The 20,539-nt window shown below is 44.7% G+C and overlaps 1 protein-coding gene across 2 annotated transcripts in view; it reads left to right on the forward strand.

The window, feature by feature from the left end:
* Positions 1-20,539, forward strand: part of spri (Src homology 2 domain-containing protein sprint) — a 232,516-nt gene that overhangs the window by 204,361 nt on the left and 7,616 nt on the right. The window contains exons 2-7 of one of the 2 annotated variants that reach the window (XM_080283881.1): positions 2,152-2,864; positions 11,793-11,933; positions 14,339-14,529; positions 15,411-15,502; positions 16,943-19,351; positions 20,057-20,325. In XM_080283881.1, the coding sequence (XP_080140007.1) occupies positions 2,157-2,864; positions 11,793-11,933; positions 14,339-14,529; positions 15,411-15,502; positions 16,943-19,351; positions 20,057-20,325 (3,810 nt within the window). In that variant the 5' untranslated portion in view covers positions 2,152-2,156. The other variant, XM_080283883.1, reaches the window with a different exon arrangement.

Raw genomic sequence — 20,539 nt, forward strand, 5'->3', positions numbered from 1 at the left:
TCCCAGTCCTCCAAGATGCACGAGAAGCTGGTGATCACGGCCAAGGAGGAGGAGAGGGGTCGCGGTGGCAAGGTGAACAAACTCCTGCAACGCCTTCTGCCGGAGGGGTGGCGGATGTGTCGGGGCTGCAGCAGGAGGGTCAAGAACTGCATCTGTTGGAGGTATACCCGGTTTGATGGGGGTAGATTTGGCTTACCCTGGGCTTGACGTGATTGATTCTGTTCCACTCTGCTTGCCTTGTTCTGCTCTGCCCTGCTTTTGTCGTCTCTGCTGTCATCAGTCGTGCCCCTTTTCTCCTCACTTTGTTTCTTTCCCCTCTGCTGTGCCAGTCTCTCGAAACCTCTGCTCTGCTTTTGTCATCTCTCTTACTCTTTTTCTCCTCTCTTCTTCATGCTTTGCACTGTTATTCCCTTTCTGCATTTCTCATATCCGCTGTTGTCTCCCCTGCTCTCCTGTCTTCGCCTTTCTTCCTTCCTCTCCTCTTTTTCCCTCTGCTCTCCTCTCCTTGCCTCTCTTCTCTTCGCCATTCTTCCTTCCTCTCCTCTTTTTCCCTCTCCTCCCCTCGCCTCTCTATTCTCTTCGCTTTTCGTCTTTCCTGTCCTGTTTTTCCCTCTCCTCTCCTTGCCTCTCTTCTCTTCGCCATTCTTCCTTCCTCTCCTCTTTTCCCCTCCCCTCTCCTCGCCTCTCTTCTCTTCCGCTGGTGGTATGGCGCATATGCAGAAGGAGAAACAGAAGAGTAAAAAACTGCATCTGTTTGAGGTACCGTACACCAAGTTTGATGGATGTATATTTTGCTCAATCCGGGCTTCACATGATTGATTGTGCTCTACCGATCTTTTTTTTTTTTTTTTTTTTTTTTTTTTCCCTCTCTGCTATATGATTTTTTTCTCTGCACTTATCGACTCTTCTCGTTTCTGCCCTCATCGCTCGTCTCTCCTCTCCTTTCTTTTCCTTTCTTGTCCGCTCTGCTCCTCTCCTCTCCTCTCGTTTGCGACAGGAGGTTCAAGAATTTCATCTGTCGGAGGTATGCCTGTCGGAGGGATGTGAGGTATTATTTATTTCTGTTTAATCTAATCTAATCTTTTTGATCAGGTTTTCTTGTTTTTTCCTTTCCTCTCTTTTCTCTCTTCTCTTCTTGCTTCTTCTCCTCTCTTCTTCTCCTCTTTTCACTTCTCTTCTCTTGTAGGGGTTGCTATCAGAAAATCAAGAACTACATTTGTTGGCGATAAAATAGACCCGACGTGTGTGTGTGTGTGTGTGTGTGTGTGTGTGTGTGTGTGTGTGTGTGTGTGTGTGTGTGTGTGTGTGTGTGTTTTCATGCACTGCTTTCTCTTGTCTCGATTTTCCCCTCTACTCTAATGTACTCTGTCATGCTGTGCCCTCCTTTCCTCTCTCATACTCAGCCATCTTTTGCTGTCTTCTGTCATATCTCTCTTCTCCTGTCCTGTCGGCTGAAACAGGATCTCTCAAAGCGTCTGTTTTCAATCAGTGGATCTCTGTACTGATACGTATCTCTCAGATCTCTGTGTGGCTCTGTACGGGTTTATTTCCATGGGTATCGTTTCTGTGTCTTCCCCGCATCGATTTCTTTGTTGTTTTTCTATATCTCTCAAAGCGTTTGTCTCTCTCCAGTCGGTCTTTGTACTGATCCGTGCTTCTGTAGTCTCTCCCTGGCTCTTTACGGGTTTATTTCCACGTGTTTTTTTTCTGTTTGTTTTCTGCGTCGTGTAATCGTTTTCATGTGTTAGTTTTATGTGTCCGCCTCTGGGAATATACATCACCGCCTGTACTGAGTTTGCTTACCGTATGTATATCTGTTTACCGTGTGGACTTAAGCAGTAGGGGGTGTACGTTGGGGGGAGGGCAGTAAAATGGCAGGGGACAGGGCGACATGGAGGCGATTTGTTTGTGGCCACCCTTTACCCTGGGATTAAGGCCTCTGACTGTACTGTAGATAATTATACGTCATGGGACTGAAGGGGATCATGCTTTTGTTTACGTATTGCTTTATTTGTGTTAGTAAGAGTGCATTATTTTTCGCATATACTAGTAAAGTTTTCTATGTTGATGCGATGTTGTCTTTCATTGGTTTTAATATGATTTTAATGCGATTTTTTAATACGATTCTTTTCTTTTTGTTTTCCTTTGCAGAAGAAATGGTGTCGTTGAGCACCTTTTGGGCACGTTGGGAGAATTCCACCTCACAGTCGCTGGAGACTCTGCTTCACTCCGTCACCACCACCAGGGAGACGCACCACACCCTCACCACCACCACCACCACCACCACCACACCACCACCACCACAGCACCCAGACACCCACACCCCCTCACCACCACCACCACTGCTTTCAGATCCCCTCCACCGCAGTCACTCACCACTACCGCTCCAGTCAGATCCCCAGCACACCAGCGCATCACCACCTCCACCACATCTCTCAGACTCACCACCACCGCCACCACATCTGTCAAGTTCGCCACAGCTAAGTACCTTCCACCACCACCGCACCACATCACCACCACCACAAATAGATTTCCCTCGCCGCACCTCGTCACCACTACACCACCACACTCCTTCACCACACCAGGCAGACTTCTCTCTTCACCACACGTCCTCACCACCACCACACTCACCAATACCCTTTCCAGTCACACCACAGCTACCACAACCACTGACGCCACCCTCGCATTCCCCTCCTCCCCCACCACCACACTCACCACTGCTGCTTCTGGACGCCTGGGAGAGTCACCACCACCACGCCACCACCACCACCACAACTACCAGCATCGAAGAGAAGGTGGTGGTTTACGACGCTCCTGTCTTGGTGGCCCCTCCTGGTCTAACCACCACAACCACAACCACCAGGGTACGCTAACTACCACAACCACAGCTACCACAACTACCACAATGCCTGTTAGTGGTGCTCCGGGAGGTCACCACCACAATCACCACCACAGTACCTCCCCCAACCAACCCGCTCCAACACTCCTCCTCTCTCCCACCACCACCACAACTACCACCACCACCACACCCCTCCTCCTCGATCCCCCGTCCTCCTCCTCCTCCACTTCCTACCACCACACTGGGTCGTCCTCCACCTCGTCCTCGCTGGGGTCGTCCTCGGTGGGGTCGTCCTCGGTCTCTTGCGGTGACGGGCCTGCTGCTGTGCCTGGCTATGGGGAAGGCTCTGATGGGGACACCTACCAGGTACACTAACACACTAATACATGCACGCAAATTTAGCTTCTACTTGCACGCAATTTTAGCTTCTACTTGCACGCAGTGTTAGCTTCTACTTGCACGCAATTTACTCTCCATTTTCATGCAATTTTATTTTTCACCAGCACGCAATTTAACCCTCTACTTGCACGTAATTTTACCTTATACCTGCACGCAGTTTAACCTATACTTGCACGCATTTAATTTCTACCTGCACGCAGTTTAACCTCAGCCTTCAAACAGTTGGTCAGTATCTGCACTCAGTCTCTACCTTCATGCAGTATTAACCTCGACTTGCACGCAGTTTAACCTCTGCCTGCACGCAATTTCATCTCTGTCCGAGCGCAATTATACTTTACCTACACCACGCTATCTGACCCAACCTTGCACGCAATTTAGTCTACCTGCACGCAATTAAAATACTGTTTACCTGTCTTTATACACTTTCATTTACGTGTCTCCGCTCAGTCCGTTTCTCTGCACCTAAACTAACACACTAATATATCTGGCCTCTTGTGCATTACAGTCCTTTCTTGCGTGTGATTCTTTCCCTGTCTGCACGCAATTTATTCTTTACAAGCCCGTGATTTCCTGCATCCACGCAATTTATATCCGACCTGCACGCAAAACATAATCTACATTCCCGCCACCTACTTCACTTCAGGTAGATTAATACAGTAATATGTAATTTCATCTGACGGAACCGGGCCGCTCTCTCAGCTTAAAAATAATATCTTTGTTGAATGCCATAGTTATGAGGTAGGAATGAGTCTCCTTGGTTACTAGTCAAATCAACCCTCCAGTCTGACTACACCTGGCCATCACCTGAGCGGAAAGGGGTGACGTAGTTTTGCATGAATTTCGATGAACCTTAGTTACGAGATAGAGATGAGTCTCCTTGGTTACTAGTCAAATCCAGCCTTCAGTGTGACTACACCTGGCCATCACGTGAGCTAAAAGGGGTTAGGGATCTTTGTCACGTGAAACAGACTTGGTAATTCCTTGACGCAATATTTCAACTAACCCAAACTAACCCAACACATTTTACTATCTTCCAGTCTGCACGCATTTTTCCCTTTTCAACTTGCACGCAATCTGTAATTCCCCTCACACCATTTACTAACTCACCTACCAACTACTGCGAGCCGTATTCTAGACGAAAAGGGTGCCTTGAAAAGAAAAAAAGAAAAGGAAAAGATAAAGGAAGGAAGGAAAAAATGAGATGATTTTTTTTTTTTTTTTTTTTTTTTTTTTTTTTTTGATGGCATATATTTACAGTGTCTTCTTCTTCTTCTTCGTCAGGGTAGGATGATATGTCTGGTTAAGAGGGGAGAGTCTTAAAATTTCGTAATAGCAGCTTGTCTTTTTGCCATTTGCTGCTGAAAATACGATGTTTATTCATTTTTTTTTTACTTTATGAAATGAAAGAGCAGTGTAAGATTTTTTCCGTTTTTTTTTTTTTCGTTCGATATTATATAAATTTTGACAAGTCGAGTGTTAGAATTGACCTACTGTTGACTGCTGTGCTTCCACGCAGTTTACCACCAACATGCACGCACATTTGTAGAATACAGCATGATTTTTACACCTCTTCCCCTTGTCTAATCCCCTGTTTCACTATCTACCTCCTGATTCATGTCAATTGTTGTGAATGCAGAGAGAGAGAGAGAGAGAGAAGGTAAACATAAAAGCACACCCACCACCATCACAGTCACCATTGAACTAAGCGACCCACCCATCCAATCATCATTCACCCCATCCAGACCCCGAACTCCACCCCACAGCCAGACCTCCTCCACACAAAAGGAAGTACTGCCTCTTGTGATTTATGATTAAGTCGCTGTCTGGACGTTTGTTGGGTGGAGAGTGTTCCGTAGAGCGCATGATTTTAAAAAAGGGGGTTGCGGGTCGAAGCTTATGCAGTTTCATTTATAATTCATCGTTCTTTATCTGTCTTTCGTCCGAGCAAATGGTTTATAGTAATGGAAATGAAGGTGTGCGTTTATTCTCTCGCTGTTAACTTGGTTCGTAAGTGTTAAAGAACTTCACTGAACATCGTCCACTTAAAGCTAAAAGAAGAAGAGGAGTGAGGAAAAGAAGAATGAGGAGAAGAAGAAGAATGATGATGAGAAGAATGAGATGAAAAGAATAATTGGGGATGATGATGATGATGATAATAATAATAATGGTAATAATAATAATAAGGCTCGTTAGTAATGCTGATAATAACAAATACTAACCGAGGCTAGCCATATTGATTGGTGCCGTAGTACGCTAGTGGTAGAAGAGCTATCGGCACATACGGTATTCAGATTTTCTTGACAACCGTAAAATAATTCTTGCAAATACCTTCACGCAATCACCTTGTTACCTGCATAGAGTTTAGTGCACGCTGGGAGGTTCACGAGAGACAGGTATGATTATTGCTTCTCATCTGTACGGGTCGTTTCAGTTGCTCTTTGACATGTGTAAATTGGCATGAACGTGTATGAAAGAGCTGGCTGATACGTACATAGATACGTAGATACATACATACATATAGACATACATGGTACATAATCATACATACACACATTATTTGCTGACTACCTTTCTCCATTCCCTTTATCAACACTCATTATCCTTCCATACATACATACATACACACACACATACATACATACATACACACATACATACATACATACATAAATTCATACACACATAACAGGTACATAATACATACATACACACACTGTTTTGCCGACTACCCCTCTGCAGTCCCTTTATTGCAGCACTCAATAGATTTACCTGCATGCAATCTACCTACTGCCTGCACGCTGCCACTTAACTGCCTGCACGCAATTTACTGAATGCGCGCACTCAGTCTGTTTATTATTTGCACGTAGTTTTACCTGTATGTAATGTTTTTTCTCCACTCTGGTTTATAATTGCACGCAGTTACTATTTATCTACTAGACTAATCTACTAATCTACTAACATCCTACTTGCATTTTACGGTCCTGTCTTTGGTCCTCGCCTCCCTCCCTCTCCATCCCCACTCATTCTCCCTTCCTCTCTCCCTCACCATCCCCACTCATTCTTCTTTCCTCCCACCCTCACCATCCCCACTTATTTTTCACTTCCTCCCTCCCTCACCATCCCCACTCATTCTTCCTGCCTCCCTCCCTCACCATCCCCACTTATTTTTCCCTTCCTCCCTCCCTCACCATCCCCACTCATTCTCCCTTCCTCCCACCCTCACCATCCCCACTTATTTTTCCCTTCCTTCCACCCTCACCATCCCCACTCATTCTTCCTGCCTCCCTCCCTCACCATCCCCACTCATTTCTCCTATCCTCCCTCCCTCACCATCCCCACTCATTTCTCCCTTCCTCCCTCCCTCACCATCCCCACTCATTTCTCCTATCCTCCCTCCCTCACCATCCCCACTCATTTCTCCCTTCCTCCCTCACCATCCCCATTCATTTCTTCCTTCCTCCCTCCCTCATCATCCCCACTCATTCTTCCTTGACCCCTCCTTGCTCCATCACCCCGCCTGTCCCCTCTTTCCTCTGTCTCCACCCCTCATACTCTCTCCCTGACCTCTCCCATCCCCTTCTCCCTCCTTTCTCCCTAACTCTTCTCCTCTCCTTTCTCTCTCCATCCCTCCTACCCCCCTCTCTCCACCCCTCCTACCCCTCTTCCACTCCCATGCCCCCCTCCACCCCCTCTCCTTTTTCTCCATCACGCCCTCCCCCCCTTCAGCCCCCACACTTGGATATAAGGGATCGCTTTGGTAATGTATCAGGCACCTGTCACTTATATGTACCTTTATTATCAGAGCTCCGGCCTTACTTATACCTCATCCACTTATACTTTATTGATTTATTTGCTGCTGCTGCTGTGTGTGTGTGTGTGTGTGAATAGTGTATATGTGTACATGTTGGTTTGGGTCTGTGTGAAGGTGTGGGTGTGGTATTGAGTTTTTTAGTGTGTGTGTGTGTGTGTGAGAGAGAGAGAGAGAGAGCGAGTGTTCCTTCGTCATGGTGGGGGTAACTGATCACCTTGTCCATTTTAGATGTATCTGCCTCCCTCCCTCCTTCCCTCCCCATCTTTATTCCTCTCCTCTTCCCTCCCTCCCTCCCACCCCTTCTTTGTTCCTCTCCTCCTCCCTCCTCCTTCCCTCTTCCCTCCCTCCCTCCTTCTCATCGGTCACTCACATTTCCATTCACTTGTCTTTCTCCTGTTTGTTCTTCGCTCTTTTTTCCATTTCCCTTTTTCTTTCTTCCTTCCCTTCTTTCTCCTCTACCCTGCATTCCTTCCCGCTACCCTCACCCTCCCTTCCCTCTTCCTTCACCCTTCCTCTCTTCCTTGTCCGTTTCTTCCTTCCCTCTTCCTCCTCCCTTCTTTTCTTCGTCCTTTATTTCTTCCCCCTAACTCTACAAATGATTCCTTCCTCTTTCCCCCATCGTCACCACCATCCTCCCTCTTTCTTTTTCCCTATATCCTTCTTTATTCTCCTCTTTATCACCTTTTTTATTCCACCACATATTCTTCTTTACCACACCTATCCTACCCTTCTCTTCTTCCTATAACTCTTTTATGTTCCTCTCTGTCTCCTTCTCTCTCACACCACGTTTTCTCTTATTTTATCACCCCTATCCTACCTCTCTTCTTCCTGTTCCCCTCTCCATTCATAGTTTCCTTCCTTCCTTTCACACTTCCATCTCCACCATCTCTCTTCTCCTCCTACAGTTTCTCCCCCCCCCCATAAACTGTCTCCTCCCTCTCCCTCCCTCCTCCACCCAATATATCTTCTTCCTCCATCGTCGTCTCTCCACCATCTCCATATTATTTTCTCCCCATATTTTTCTCTCTTCCTCCTTCCACTTCCCATTCCTTCTCATGCCCTATACACATATCGTTCCTTCTCCTTGTCCCTCCCTCCTTTCTTTTTTCCCTCCTCCATCCCTCCTCCCTCCTTCTCTCTCCCAGGTTCTTCCTACCTTCTTCCCTCCCCCTTCTCTGTATCTCCTTCTTCCCCCCTATAAATCTCTCCCTACCTTCCTTTCCTCCCCTCCCCATTCCTTCTCCCCCTTCCCCCTCCCTCATCCCTCCCCAGCGCCAAGTAACATTTGAATGAGGGAGTAAAGAAGAGTGAATAAATAAAATAAAAATAAATAAAACAAAGGAAAACAGAGGGAAGAAGTGACAATGAGTGAGAGAAACTGAGTGGGCGAGTGAACAAGTGAGAGGGTGAAAAAAAAAAAGTGGAAGTGAGCGAACGAGTGAGACTGGGTGAGAGGGAAGGTGAGAGCGAGTGGGTGAATGAGGGAGTTATGAGTGAGCGAGTGAGAAGCAGAGGGTGAGTTTCTTAGTGAGCGAGGGAGATAGGGCAAAAGAGAGAGACTGAGAGTGAGTGAGTAGGTGTGACAGAGTAAGTAAGTGAGCGAGTGAGATGGGAGATAGAGAAACTGAGAGTGAGTGAGTGAGAGAGCCGCCTTGTCAGCTTACATTAAGAAGGCAGGCAGACGGACCAGACTGACTCACACGCCCGTAATAGGAGAGAGAGAGAGAGAGAGAGAGAGAGAGAGAGAGAGAGAGAGAGAGACAGACAGACAGACAGACAGACAGAGACAGAGACAGAGAGAGAATTACTTTTAAGGGAGGATGCAGGAAATAGGATTGATAAAATTAAATAAATAAATGAGAAACAGAAAAGAAAGCAAGTATGAGAGAGAGAGGGAGAGAATCACTGACTTCTCCCTCTTTTATCTTCATTTTCACCCCTTTATCTTCCATTGTTTACGCTCCCCTTCTGTTCTCAGGTAATGGTTTTGTTAATGGGGATTTATGTAGCTTCTTGTCTCTTTCTTTCCTCATCACATTTCTTTCCCTCTCACTCACTCACTCACACACTCACTTTTTTTCTTTCTTTTCTTTCCCTCTTGCTCTTGCTTTCATTTACTCTCACACACACACACACACACACACACACACACACACACACACACACACACACACACACACACACACACACACACACACACACACACACACACACACACACACACACACACACACACACACACATCTTTCTTCCCTCTCTTACGCACTCACTCACTTCTTCCCCTTCCCTGCTTTGTAACCTGTCTTTCCACTTTCTGTCTTTACTTTTCTTCACTCGCCTCTCTTTCCCTTCCTTCCTTCCTTCCTCTCTCCAAGCTTCCCTTCCTCGTACACACCATTTTACTCTCTCTCTCTCTCTCTCTCTCTCTCTCTCTCTCTCTCTCTCTCTCTCTCTCTCCCCCATCAATCATCAATGCTGGCTAAGGGAATCTGACCCTAATATTATGACCCCCCCCACCACACCTCCCAGCACCCCTCTCAAACCACCACCTAAATATTGAGGGAAAGAAAGAAGAGCAAGGTGTGGAAGAAAGAGTGAAAGATGACAGTGAAGGAGGGAAGGAAAAAATGAGTAAAGGATGCGTGAAGGAAAAAAGAGGAAGGAAGGAAAGAAACGAGGAGAGAGAATGGTGTGTAAGAAAGGACAGAGGGTGATGATGGAAGAGAGGAAGAAAGTTGGAACAGAGAAAGGAGATAAATGGAGGATTTGTGAGAAAGAGTGAGTACTTTAGTGGGTGCGAGAAGGGAGGAAGAAAGAAAGGAGGGAAAATAAAGAGAACGGTTTGTAGAAAGCATAAAGGAAAAAAGGAATAACAGAGAAATGGGGGGAAAAGAAAAGGAATGAGAGAAAGAGAAACTAAATAGAGGAAGGTATGAGTTGAGGATAGAGAAGAGGAAGGAGTGAAGGGTGAGAGTTTGAGTAAGAAAAACAACACATATGGCTTGTGCGTGTGTATGTGTGTGTGTGTGTTTGTGTTTGTTTGTGTGTGTGTGTGTGTGTATGTGTGCCAATATGCCCTGGTATACCTTGGCAAACCCAGATTCACCAAACACACCATTGGTATTATTTTGGTATGCTCTGCTCTGATATACTGTGGTGTTTCAGCATACCCAAGCATGCCTATGTATTCCAAAGCAAACTAAGTCAGACCCTAACCTGCCCTGATATAGCCACACCTCACCTATTCAGCCTGAGGACCTGTTTGTCATTGTAACCCATCTAATTCATTTTATTTTTATGTAGGGCTGAAGGGATTAATGAATTCTTTGTCCACTCAGTATTTAAAAGTCTCATCGAAGTTGAATCCAATTTGGTGGGGGTAATAAAATGCAAAAGATGTCCTCGTAGTGAAGTGGTTTTGACATGCTTTTATATATTCCACGCTACACCAGCATACCCTACCTTACCCAGACATATTCCTGTATATCCTGGTATAACTGTATGCTCTAGTGCTATATTTTGGTGTGCCTGACTCATTTGTAGTATGGAAATGCATGTGAAGGACTGAATGGAGCTAAAGTGACCTGATTGGACCTAATTAGCACTGAATAAACCAAAATGCCCATCACATCCTAAGCTTCCTGATACATATACACAGATCTACCTAAAAGTACAACCCAGTAAGCCTGAGTAACGTACAGCCCTAACTTCCCTGATTAACATAGCCATATATATACTTCATACCTAAGTACTGTACACTGTAACTTGACACATGCTGTACGCTTGAACACCATCTGTGCTGCCCCAGCAAGACTTAATGTACCCAAAACACTCCTTGCACTCCCCACCCTACACCAGACTTATTGTGCCCACTCACTGAAATCTTAACCCTTTCAGTCTGTGGATATAGTTTGTATTTCACTTTGGCCAACAGGTGATGAGTTTATTCTGGCTAACACTGAATCATATTGTGCAAATTCATTCATTGCCAGATGCCATGTATCCCAAACGGGGTGGCCAAGGGCTTAGAGTTAATTGTTTTACAGGGAGGGGCACTAATCCTCCACCAACCCCACTTGACACGTAGGGAGAACGTTATGCCAACAGCATCTGGTGTTCCCAGGCGGTCACCCATCCAAGTACTAACCAGACCCAACGTCTGGACAATTTTTTTTTAGGTCTTTAGTGAAGGAATTAATTTACCGTAACTTGGAATACCCCATATATTGAGCTTAATACATTATATATATCCAAATATACTACAGCATACCCCTAACTTACCATACCCCCAAGATCAAGAGCTTAATAAACCCCAGTATATCCCCAGCATACCCCTAACTTGCTATATCCTTAGACCTCGGTGTACCGTACCTGATATACTTCAGCATATCCTTAACCTCCTCAGCCAAAGAATGTCTTTCATAAGGTACATAAATTCATCAGGAATAAGACAGAGTCCAGTGAAACAGATGGCCCTGAGTCAAAAGGGTTTATTTTCTTTTTTCAAAACCAAGGAATGAGCTCTCTGGCAGTACCCAGAATAAAATGGACAAGAAGGAAATAACCACAAACCACTCCACATTCCTGGCATCCTATGGTGTCCTATGGTGCCTGGGGGGTGGGAGACTTCCTCATGAAATTTTGGTTAAATTTGTCATATGTGTGAGAGCAGAATCTTAAAACAGCCCAATATACCCTAAGCATACCACCAACATATCACATAACCTTGCATCCATCCCGCAGAGTGAGAGTGAGGATGGGTCTGGGTGCCTGGCATGTGCAATCACCCTAGAGGAGCGGCTCATCAAGAGTAATCCCATCTGGTTCCTCCCTGACCTTCAACGATCTGGGGCTGTCCACCTCCTCCAGGGCAAGGACCATGGGGTAAGGCTTGGCCAGGTTCCACTAATTTAAGATTATGCAAGGTGATTTTTTTTATTATTATTATTTTTGGGGGGTTTTGAGGTCTGAGCTTTTTTAATCTGGTGTAGTTGTGTTGAATGATTGTTCTTGTGAGGTTCCTGTCTTAGTCTTGTACAGTAAGTTGTATTCTTTTTTTTTTTTTATTCCATTATCTCGCCATCTCCAGATACCTAATCATCCAAGAGAGCTGAAAAAAAAAAAAAAAAAGTATCAGAACTCAGTGCAGTTTTATATGATTAATATATTTCTATTCATGTGAAAGACAGCAAAACTTGCTATTAATTTTGTTGCTAGTTCAATATCTAAATTTATATAATTTCTGCAAAACTTGCCTGTCTGCTCATGTATCAGTCATGTGCAGATTGTGACGGAAAGACAAGGTACAACCTTGCACAAAGATAGTGCAGAGAAGATACACAGTCCAGTGTTGCCTCATTGACCCCACAGTTGATGGCATATTTTTTCTCTTAGGTATCTCCTTGCAGTTTTAATCACTGTGGAAGAAAGTTTCCACACTGAGGAGGTTAGACATCACCTCCATGAACTCCTACAGTTCAGTTGGTCACCCCCAGAACTGTATAAATTTGTCTGATGGATAGCCAGAAAGAAGAATGAAAAGAGTAATAGTCATCCAATACTCAAAGTAATTAAGGTTATTTCATGAGAATATCAAGTTCTGTGCACCAGAGTTTAGTATCAGACTTTCATTTATATGTGAGTTGGATTAACTGCACTGTGTAAATAGACCCTCTTGCCTAGTATCTTTCTCTGTCCTTTCACTTTACTATGTTGAATATTCATTTTATGTTTGCTTCACTTCAGTTTATTGTTAAAAATTATTATATCATAGCGCACATTTGTTGTGACAGTCCTGTCACTTAACTAAAGTACTGTACCTCCATTGACCCACTTACATATCAGTCCTCATTTAAGTGTATGATATTTTAAATTGGCTTATGGTCAGTATGATTAACAGCCACTGTGCGGTTTACCGTACGGTTAAGATCAGTGTTTATTTGGTTCAGTGGAGATAAGGAAATAGGGTAGAGGACAAGAGAGATATTGGCACTTACATGCGGTCTAGTAATGATAGTACAGGAATAATAATGTAATAATAATAATAATAATAATAATAATAATAATAATAATAAATAGTAAATCACTAATTTATTGGTACTAATGATAAAGATGATAACAGGAGGAGAACAAGCAAATTAAGGTGTCCCTGAAAGATTTGTACCGGTACCTAATGTCACTGTCATTGAGACATTAATCTTATCTTCCATGTACCAAGCCACCGATACTAACTCTCTAGTAATTTGTTATGATGTTACCATTTTTCCCTTGAAGAGGTTATGTCTTATTAATACATTGTAGATGTGCATGAGAGAATTTATGGGATGAAAAAAGGGAATGTAGTTCAATGAGGGTTACATAGCTGTTTTTGTCATAACCCTGTAGAATGAAATATTGGAACCTAGTTGTTGTAATAAAATAGAATAATGGATACAGAAACACTGTGAGTGATTGTGGTGTTAAAGTAATTCACCAGCTGACATCATTTGATATATAGGTTAGTAAAAAAGTGGAGGTTTTGCCCACCCAGAAAGCTGTTTTTCCTCTGTTAGGAGACTGTGGAGGGATCTTTAGGAAGGACACCAGTATACCTTCATAACAGACACCACACACAGGTTTAGTGAGAATGAAGGAATTATTTGGGTATAGCCAAAAGTCAAGTAGGGGTATGCCATATGAGTTAGATTAAATATGGACCAGTATGTGACATAGTACAAAGTGTTACAGACAGTTCTTAACATCTGATTCCATGGACTGGATTTTTGCCATTGTTATATCATCATCATCATCATCATCTGGACCTCCTTTCCCACCCAAGGGCAGGGTGAGGAGTAGCAATGTCCAGACAGCCCAAAATTGCCCAGTCCAATGGGCCACGCTTCCATTCACTCATCATTCTAGCCCCCAGAATCCTGGCTGTATCGGATACGCCAAAAACATTCACCACGTTCTGTAGCTTCACATAATCGTATCCGACAGAGTCAATCCAGACGCTGCCACGTTAAAAAGGGGTGCCAAAAATCCCTGATTATGCATTTCTCCTCACAAAATCATCCAGCCAGCTCGATCTCTTGTCAGTTCCCTATCCTCACCGAATTTGTTATAAAAATAGAATACATTAATGTACTGTATCCTTTTATCTTGTGATTTGTTGTATTTTTACCAGTCAGTAAAGAACTGTCATTGTGCCATGCAGTTTTTTTTAATGTGTCTCTTGTATTGGAAACCATTGTTTTGTTGCTAGAAGCATTTTAATTCTTGTATGTTGTAATTCCTTGTGTTTTTGGCAGAACTTCATCGTCAGACAGAGCAGCAAGCCAGACACACGAGCCCTTAGTGTACGCCTTCCACCAGACAAAGGCCCATATATCCAGCACTACCTTATAGAGATACACGACCAGGGCACTTCTTACTCACTTGAGGCCTCCGACAACAAATTTGAAAATCTTCCAGCCCTCATTGCATATTACTCACAGTGTTGGTAAGTAAACAAGAGAGAGAGAGAATATGCATTCATGCCTTTTTATTTATTTATTTATTTATTTTTTGAAGCCATGTCCCCTTTTGTCGATAAGGGCTAAGGCATTGCCCCTGGGTAAAGGACTTAGGTTTTGGAGCCTGTAGCTATTTATGACCAGATCCCCTTCTTGATGTGTACCAGTGACCCTTGGGTGGACTTGAACCTCTGACCCTTTGGTCAGAGGGCTCTAACCCACTGAGGCACAGTTGCTAATTAATTAATTAATTATTGGTAGGCGACCATCATCCATTTACTTTATGTAGTGCTGCCTACTTCTTCCTTCACCTTTATCATTGTTTTTCTGTGTCTGCTCTCCTCTCTTCTTGTTTCTCCCATCTTTCTTAGCACTATTAATTACTCTTCTTTCCTTTTCAGGTGGCTTTATATTGAGTGACCATCCAAATGGTTTCCCGTAAGCCAGGAAACCGTTTACAGTTCTGGTTGGTAGCCATATAACCAGTCCATACATATTTCCTGTGTGTCAACAAGTGGGTTGGTGAAGGGTCAGTGCCCCTCCCCATAAAACCACTAACTCAAAGACAGATGTCTGCCTCTTACAGGATTATGGTGTCTTGTTACAGATAGATAGATAGATAATTTGAAAAGGAGTCATATTGCTGAATATAATGTCTTAACCAAACTGTGGTGTGTGTGTGTGTGTGTGTGTGTGTGTGTGTGTGTGTGTGTGTGTGTGTTTGATGGGTTTTGTGCCCAGTATACACTATGTGTTTATATTTATAAGGTGTATATACAGTACATATAAAATTTTCTTCAGTTTCAACATCTGTCTCACTTCATGACAGTGAGAGTGAGTTACATACTACAATAATAATATTTTACAGTGATGAGCTCCCAGTGCAGTTGAAGTTGCCGAGAGCAGTGCAGGAGGCCAGGACCCGACATGACCTGATGTCCCTGGCACTGCTGGGTCAAGGTGAGGCACAAGGTCATGCTAGAAATCCCTGATCATGCTAGGGTCATATTAGGGGTCATGGGTCATGTTGGGGTTGCAGGGGTCATGCTGGGGTTGTGAGTAATGCCATGGGCCCCTCGAGTCATGCAAGGGGTTGTGCATCATGCTGAGGGGTCACTGGGTTGATGATGGAGTCAGTAGGGTCATGCTGCTGCTCACTGGGGCCATGATCAGGGTCACTGGGATCCTGTAGGAGGTCACTGGAATCATGTTGGAGGTCATGGGTCATGTTAGGGGTCAGGGGATTGTGCTGGGGGTCACTGACATCACTGGGGTCATGCTGGGCATCACTAGGGTCATGTTGGGAGTCTTTGGGCTCATGCTGGGGGTCACTGGAATTGTGTTGGGGGTCAGGGGTCAGTGGGACATGCAAGGGGTTGTACATCATGCTGGGGGTTCACTGGGTTGATGGTGGAGTCAGTAGGGTCATGCTGGGGGGTCACTAGGCTCATGCTGGGGGTCACTGGGTTCATGCTGGGGTCAGTAGGGTCATGCTGGGGGTCACTGGGTTCATGCTGAGGGTCACTGGGTTCATGCTGGGGTCAGTAGGGTCATGCTGGGGGTCATTGGGGTCATGCTGGGGTCAGTAGGGTCATGCTAGGGGTCACTGGGGTCATGCTGGGAGTTATGGGAGTCTTACAGCAGTTTTCTGAACCAGTTTTTTTTTTTTTTTTTTTTTAATATCAGGGGTGTACTATACCTGTACAGTATTCCTCCTTCACCATTTGGGAGTGTTAGGGAATACAAACTCTCCCAAAAAGGGCCCCAACAGCTGTAAATTAACTACCCAAAACCTTGTGTAATGTATCAGAACATCACCAGACAGTAGAGTCTACTTATTTAAAGTGTGTTTTCAGGTAATCTAACAGAATTACCAGAAGCTTAATTCAAGCTAACCCATTACCATTTTTGTCAGTATTTTATTTTATTATTTTTTTTTTTACCTGTCCTGGCTTTCATTGAAATGATTCAGTGATGACTTTTATGAAAGACATTTATTGCATACATTTTGGTAAATAATATATACATGTAAATATTGTAATCATTGGTCTAAGCCCCCCTCCCCAATCTTTGCCTGTATATTGAAGTTGTACATGCATTTCACTAATGATATGATATTGTAAAGCATGTTTTGACTTGGTTCAGAGTAGTTCAGTAAGCTCAGGATTTTCTCTGTTAAGTACTGTACTGGGTTCTTGATTAAGTTGTTTAAAGTTCTTTTAGTCTGTGACTTCTGTGTAGGTTGACAGCCAAAGAAATAATACACATCAATACTTAGCAGTTAATTACTTCAGCATAAACTTGCAAGAATTTTTATGAAATTTCTTGGTTCTTGTTTTTATGTTTAATGCTTTGTCTTGGTGATGATGGTGTTATTAATGGTGAACTTATCTTTGTCAGAATTCTGGGGTACAGTGATGGCCAGTCCTACTGCTGGCAGCCCACCCACCCCCCTGGAGCAGCCTCGTAGTCCCCTTCCCACCCCTTCCCCACGCCCAAATGATCTAGTTTTCAGCAGTTTTGGGAAGGCTGGGGTAACGAGGGGCACCTCCATTACCAGCCTCCTCTCCCCTCAGGCCCAGGGAGGCATGGGGGGTTTGGGAGGCTCCCTAGCAAGCTCAGTTGGGGGTTCAACAACCTCCTTGACCCCTGTGAGACCTGCACCCCCACTGCCTACTGGGGGGGACCGCTCAACACTTAATCTTAACCTGGCTCCTCTAGATGAAATTTTGAAGGAACAGCCAACATTTTCTTCTTTCCGTTCCCAGCCAGCCACCCCCATATCACAGCTCAAGCCTGGCACTCCAGGCTCCAGGCCAGCCCCACCTCCACGGGCCAGCCCTCCTACTACCCAGTGGCACACTCAGATTAGTCCGTCTGGGTCACAGAAGCCCCCCAGCAAGCCAACACCTCCATCCAGATTCAGTCCCCCAAATCCCAGTGAGACCAGTTCCCCCATTAGTGAAAACGGTGATGCCATGTCTAAACACAGCCAGGCCCCTGCCCCTCCCCCACGGTGGGCCAGGTCTTGCCTCACCACCTCACCCTCAAACATTACTGTTACCACCACACTTACCCTCAATGTCAACCAAGTGAAGAGCCTCCCTCTCCAAACTGAGGAGCCTGAGGTCACACTGCATGTGGCCAACTTGGAGATCACCCCAGCCCCAACCAGTACCAATGGCCCTCAGGGAAGCTTGGTGACAGCTGCACCCATTTCAGATTCCAATGGAGCCCCAGCAAGTGAGAACCAGAGTGGGGTGCTTAATGGGTATCGTGATGGCCTCCATCTCCATATCCGGCAGCACATTACCTCCCCACAGAGCACCCCCTGCACTCCTTGTGATTCTAGCACCCCAGTGGGTGAAGAAGGGGGAGTGGCAAGAGTGCGTATGCGTAGTGGACGAAAAGACAGGCGCAGACTCTCCAATCACTACCATGAGGCCAACATAGTGGACAATGGAGGGCCATACTGCCGGTCCTCTCTGGCAGATAAGATCAGTGACTATGAAGACTTATGGACCCCCAGTCCCCCACGAGACCTGCCCTCTACACCATCACCCTCACAACCCAAGATGACCACATTCAAGCCTTCAGGTGAATTTTCCAAGTCAATGGGAGATCTTAGTGAGATAGCTAAGGGCACAAAACCAGTGCACTTCACTTATGAAGCTGAGACCAAAGGTGATGACGGCAGTAGTATCTGCACGCCTGATATTATTAATGGCAACAGTAGTGATGTCATGAATGGCAATATGAAGAGTGCCAGTCCATTCTACATGGAGCCAGCTGATGCCCTCAAGGAACAACCTCAGGCAAGAATTAATAAGGCCTCAAATAAGCTTAGTAGAAAAGTCACCAATCGTTACTCGGATTCCAACATTCAGTGGAAATCAAAACAGAGTACCTCTTGCTTGGGCAAGATAGATTCAAATGAAGATCTGCCATTGTCTTTTAGCTCAGAGAACCTGTCACCCAACAAGAATAACAGTGTCATCAACTCAAGCTTAGAGGATGAGCGGAATAAAAACTTTGAAAATGAAAAGAACAAAGTAAATGCCAGCTACCTTAATGGTCAGAGTCGAGGTGATGTGCGTAGACATTCTCGTCTTGGGGGCCGTGGGAAACCCATAGCTCCTCCCAGGATTGCCAGAGATAATCCCAACAGTAATTTAGTTGGGGAGACAGGACAGGAGGAAGATCGAGAACAGTGTGTAGAGAATCGGTTTCCCACAGGTGATGGAGGTGAGGCAGACAGTGTTATCATTCCAGGAGACAAGACTGTCCAAGACCTTATCTCTGAAAAATTACCTGATCTTACCCTTGATGCTCATTCTTTGGCTCCAAGCCATACCACACGAGTGAGTGAGTATGACAATGTGGGTGTGGGACGGAAGGATGATTCCAGAGTACCCCTGTCCTGCCCAACCCACACCACTCCTCCTGAGGAGCGACTGCAACCTCCACTCCCAACCCATTACTTCCCCTCCACTATCAGTGACTCAGGGACAGAATTCTCTGAGCCTTGGGACTCTCGCCTCAGGGAATCGTTTATGCACTTTGAGGATGACTCATCAGTGGACCACTTCTCACGCAGTTTGACTGCCACCCCAGCACTGCGTCACACAGTTCTAGATGACTCTGACACAGGTGGTGCTGCCATCACTGACACTGACTCTTTTGTGCATGTGCTGGGGGATACTGCAGGTGGCAGAAGTGATGGTGATGATGATGCCTCCATTCCTCCAACCCCAACAGTGTCCCTTGCTCACACCACCAACCTCGACACTCAGCAGCGCTCAAGAATTAGTGAGTCTTCACTTGTATGGTGTTCTGTTTACAGTCTTTTCCTGCTTGACTTGTTGTACATCCATTTGACCATTCACACTGAAAACCTTGTGTATTCAGTACTTCAGAGAGCATTTTTTTTCTTTTTTGAGAACCTTAAAAGTACAGTGTTGAAATTGATAATGATACTGGACACAATAAAGCAATAAACAGTCCAGAAATATGTGTGCTGGTTAATCATAATGAGGAAAATTTAAAGTCAAAACAGTACAGTATATTTAAGTACTGTACAGTACATGTTATTTCATGTGTTTTTCATCTATATTTGACTGAGTCTGATGGAAGAGAAGATAGTCTCATAGGTTGTTGGTGACTGATAACAGCAAAGTTTGATGCAGCAAAGTCCAGTATAGTGAAGGTTTACTGAACTAGTTAACCTTTTCAATATGGCTGTAGGGCTGTGCTTTGCTAGAGGATGGTACATCTGTTCTTGATGAAATAATGCAGTATTTCCACATTTATGATTAGATATTCTGGTGTTTATTTTTTTCTGTGGTTAGTTGCTAATGACCCAGATTGGTCATTCTAAAGTGTGCTGGTTTCCTTGGAAGTTATATCTTTTAATTGTATGTGTATCCTATAATCCTTCCAGTCTGTCAGCATCATGATAACCTTTTCATCCTTTCTCCTTTTTCTCCTAAGTTTATCATAATATCTTCCTCACAGTGTCCCCGCAGCTGCTGGCCTTAAGGCACCGACAGGATGCAGAGAATGGTGGTGCCATCCGAGCCTATGCACTGGACCTGGGACGAGACTCCTCAACTTCTTTCAATCGCCATATCGCCCACTTCCTAACATGTACCCTGGAGAGTCCTGAGCAAGACCCAGCCGTGGTAACTCGTAATGTCCGTCAGTTTATGTCAGGCATGAAGAACTATTTGGTGACCAGTGGCGAGAGGGAATTTGAGGCCATTGTGAAGCAGCAGCAAAGCACTGTGAGTGTTGTTGGTGATAGTTCTTGGGACTTTATTTTCTATTTTAACTAATGTACAAGGCTTTGGATACCTCTTCCATGCTGACTTATTTTGCATTTTACTGTACACCTTATCATTTTATTGTATGCTTTTTATATAATTATGAAGTGCTGTGCACGTTCTGCTCCTCATGGGGCAGTGTAGGATTGGATGATGGATGGATGAATGGATGAAG

This window comes from Coenobita brevimanus, chromosome 13 (assembly GCF_032717465.1).
Source record: "Coenobita brevimanus isolate Jiangsu-jjx chromosome 13, ASM3271746v2, whole genome shotgun sequence".
Classification (NCBI taxonomy): domain Eukaryota; kingdom Metazoa; phylum Arthropoda; class Malacostraca; order Decapoda; family Coenobitidae; genus Coenobita; species Coenobita brevimanus.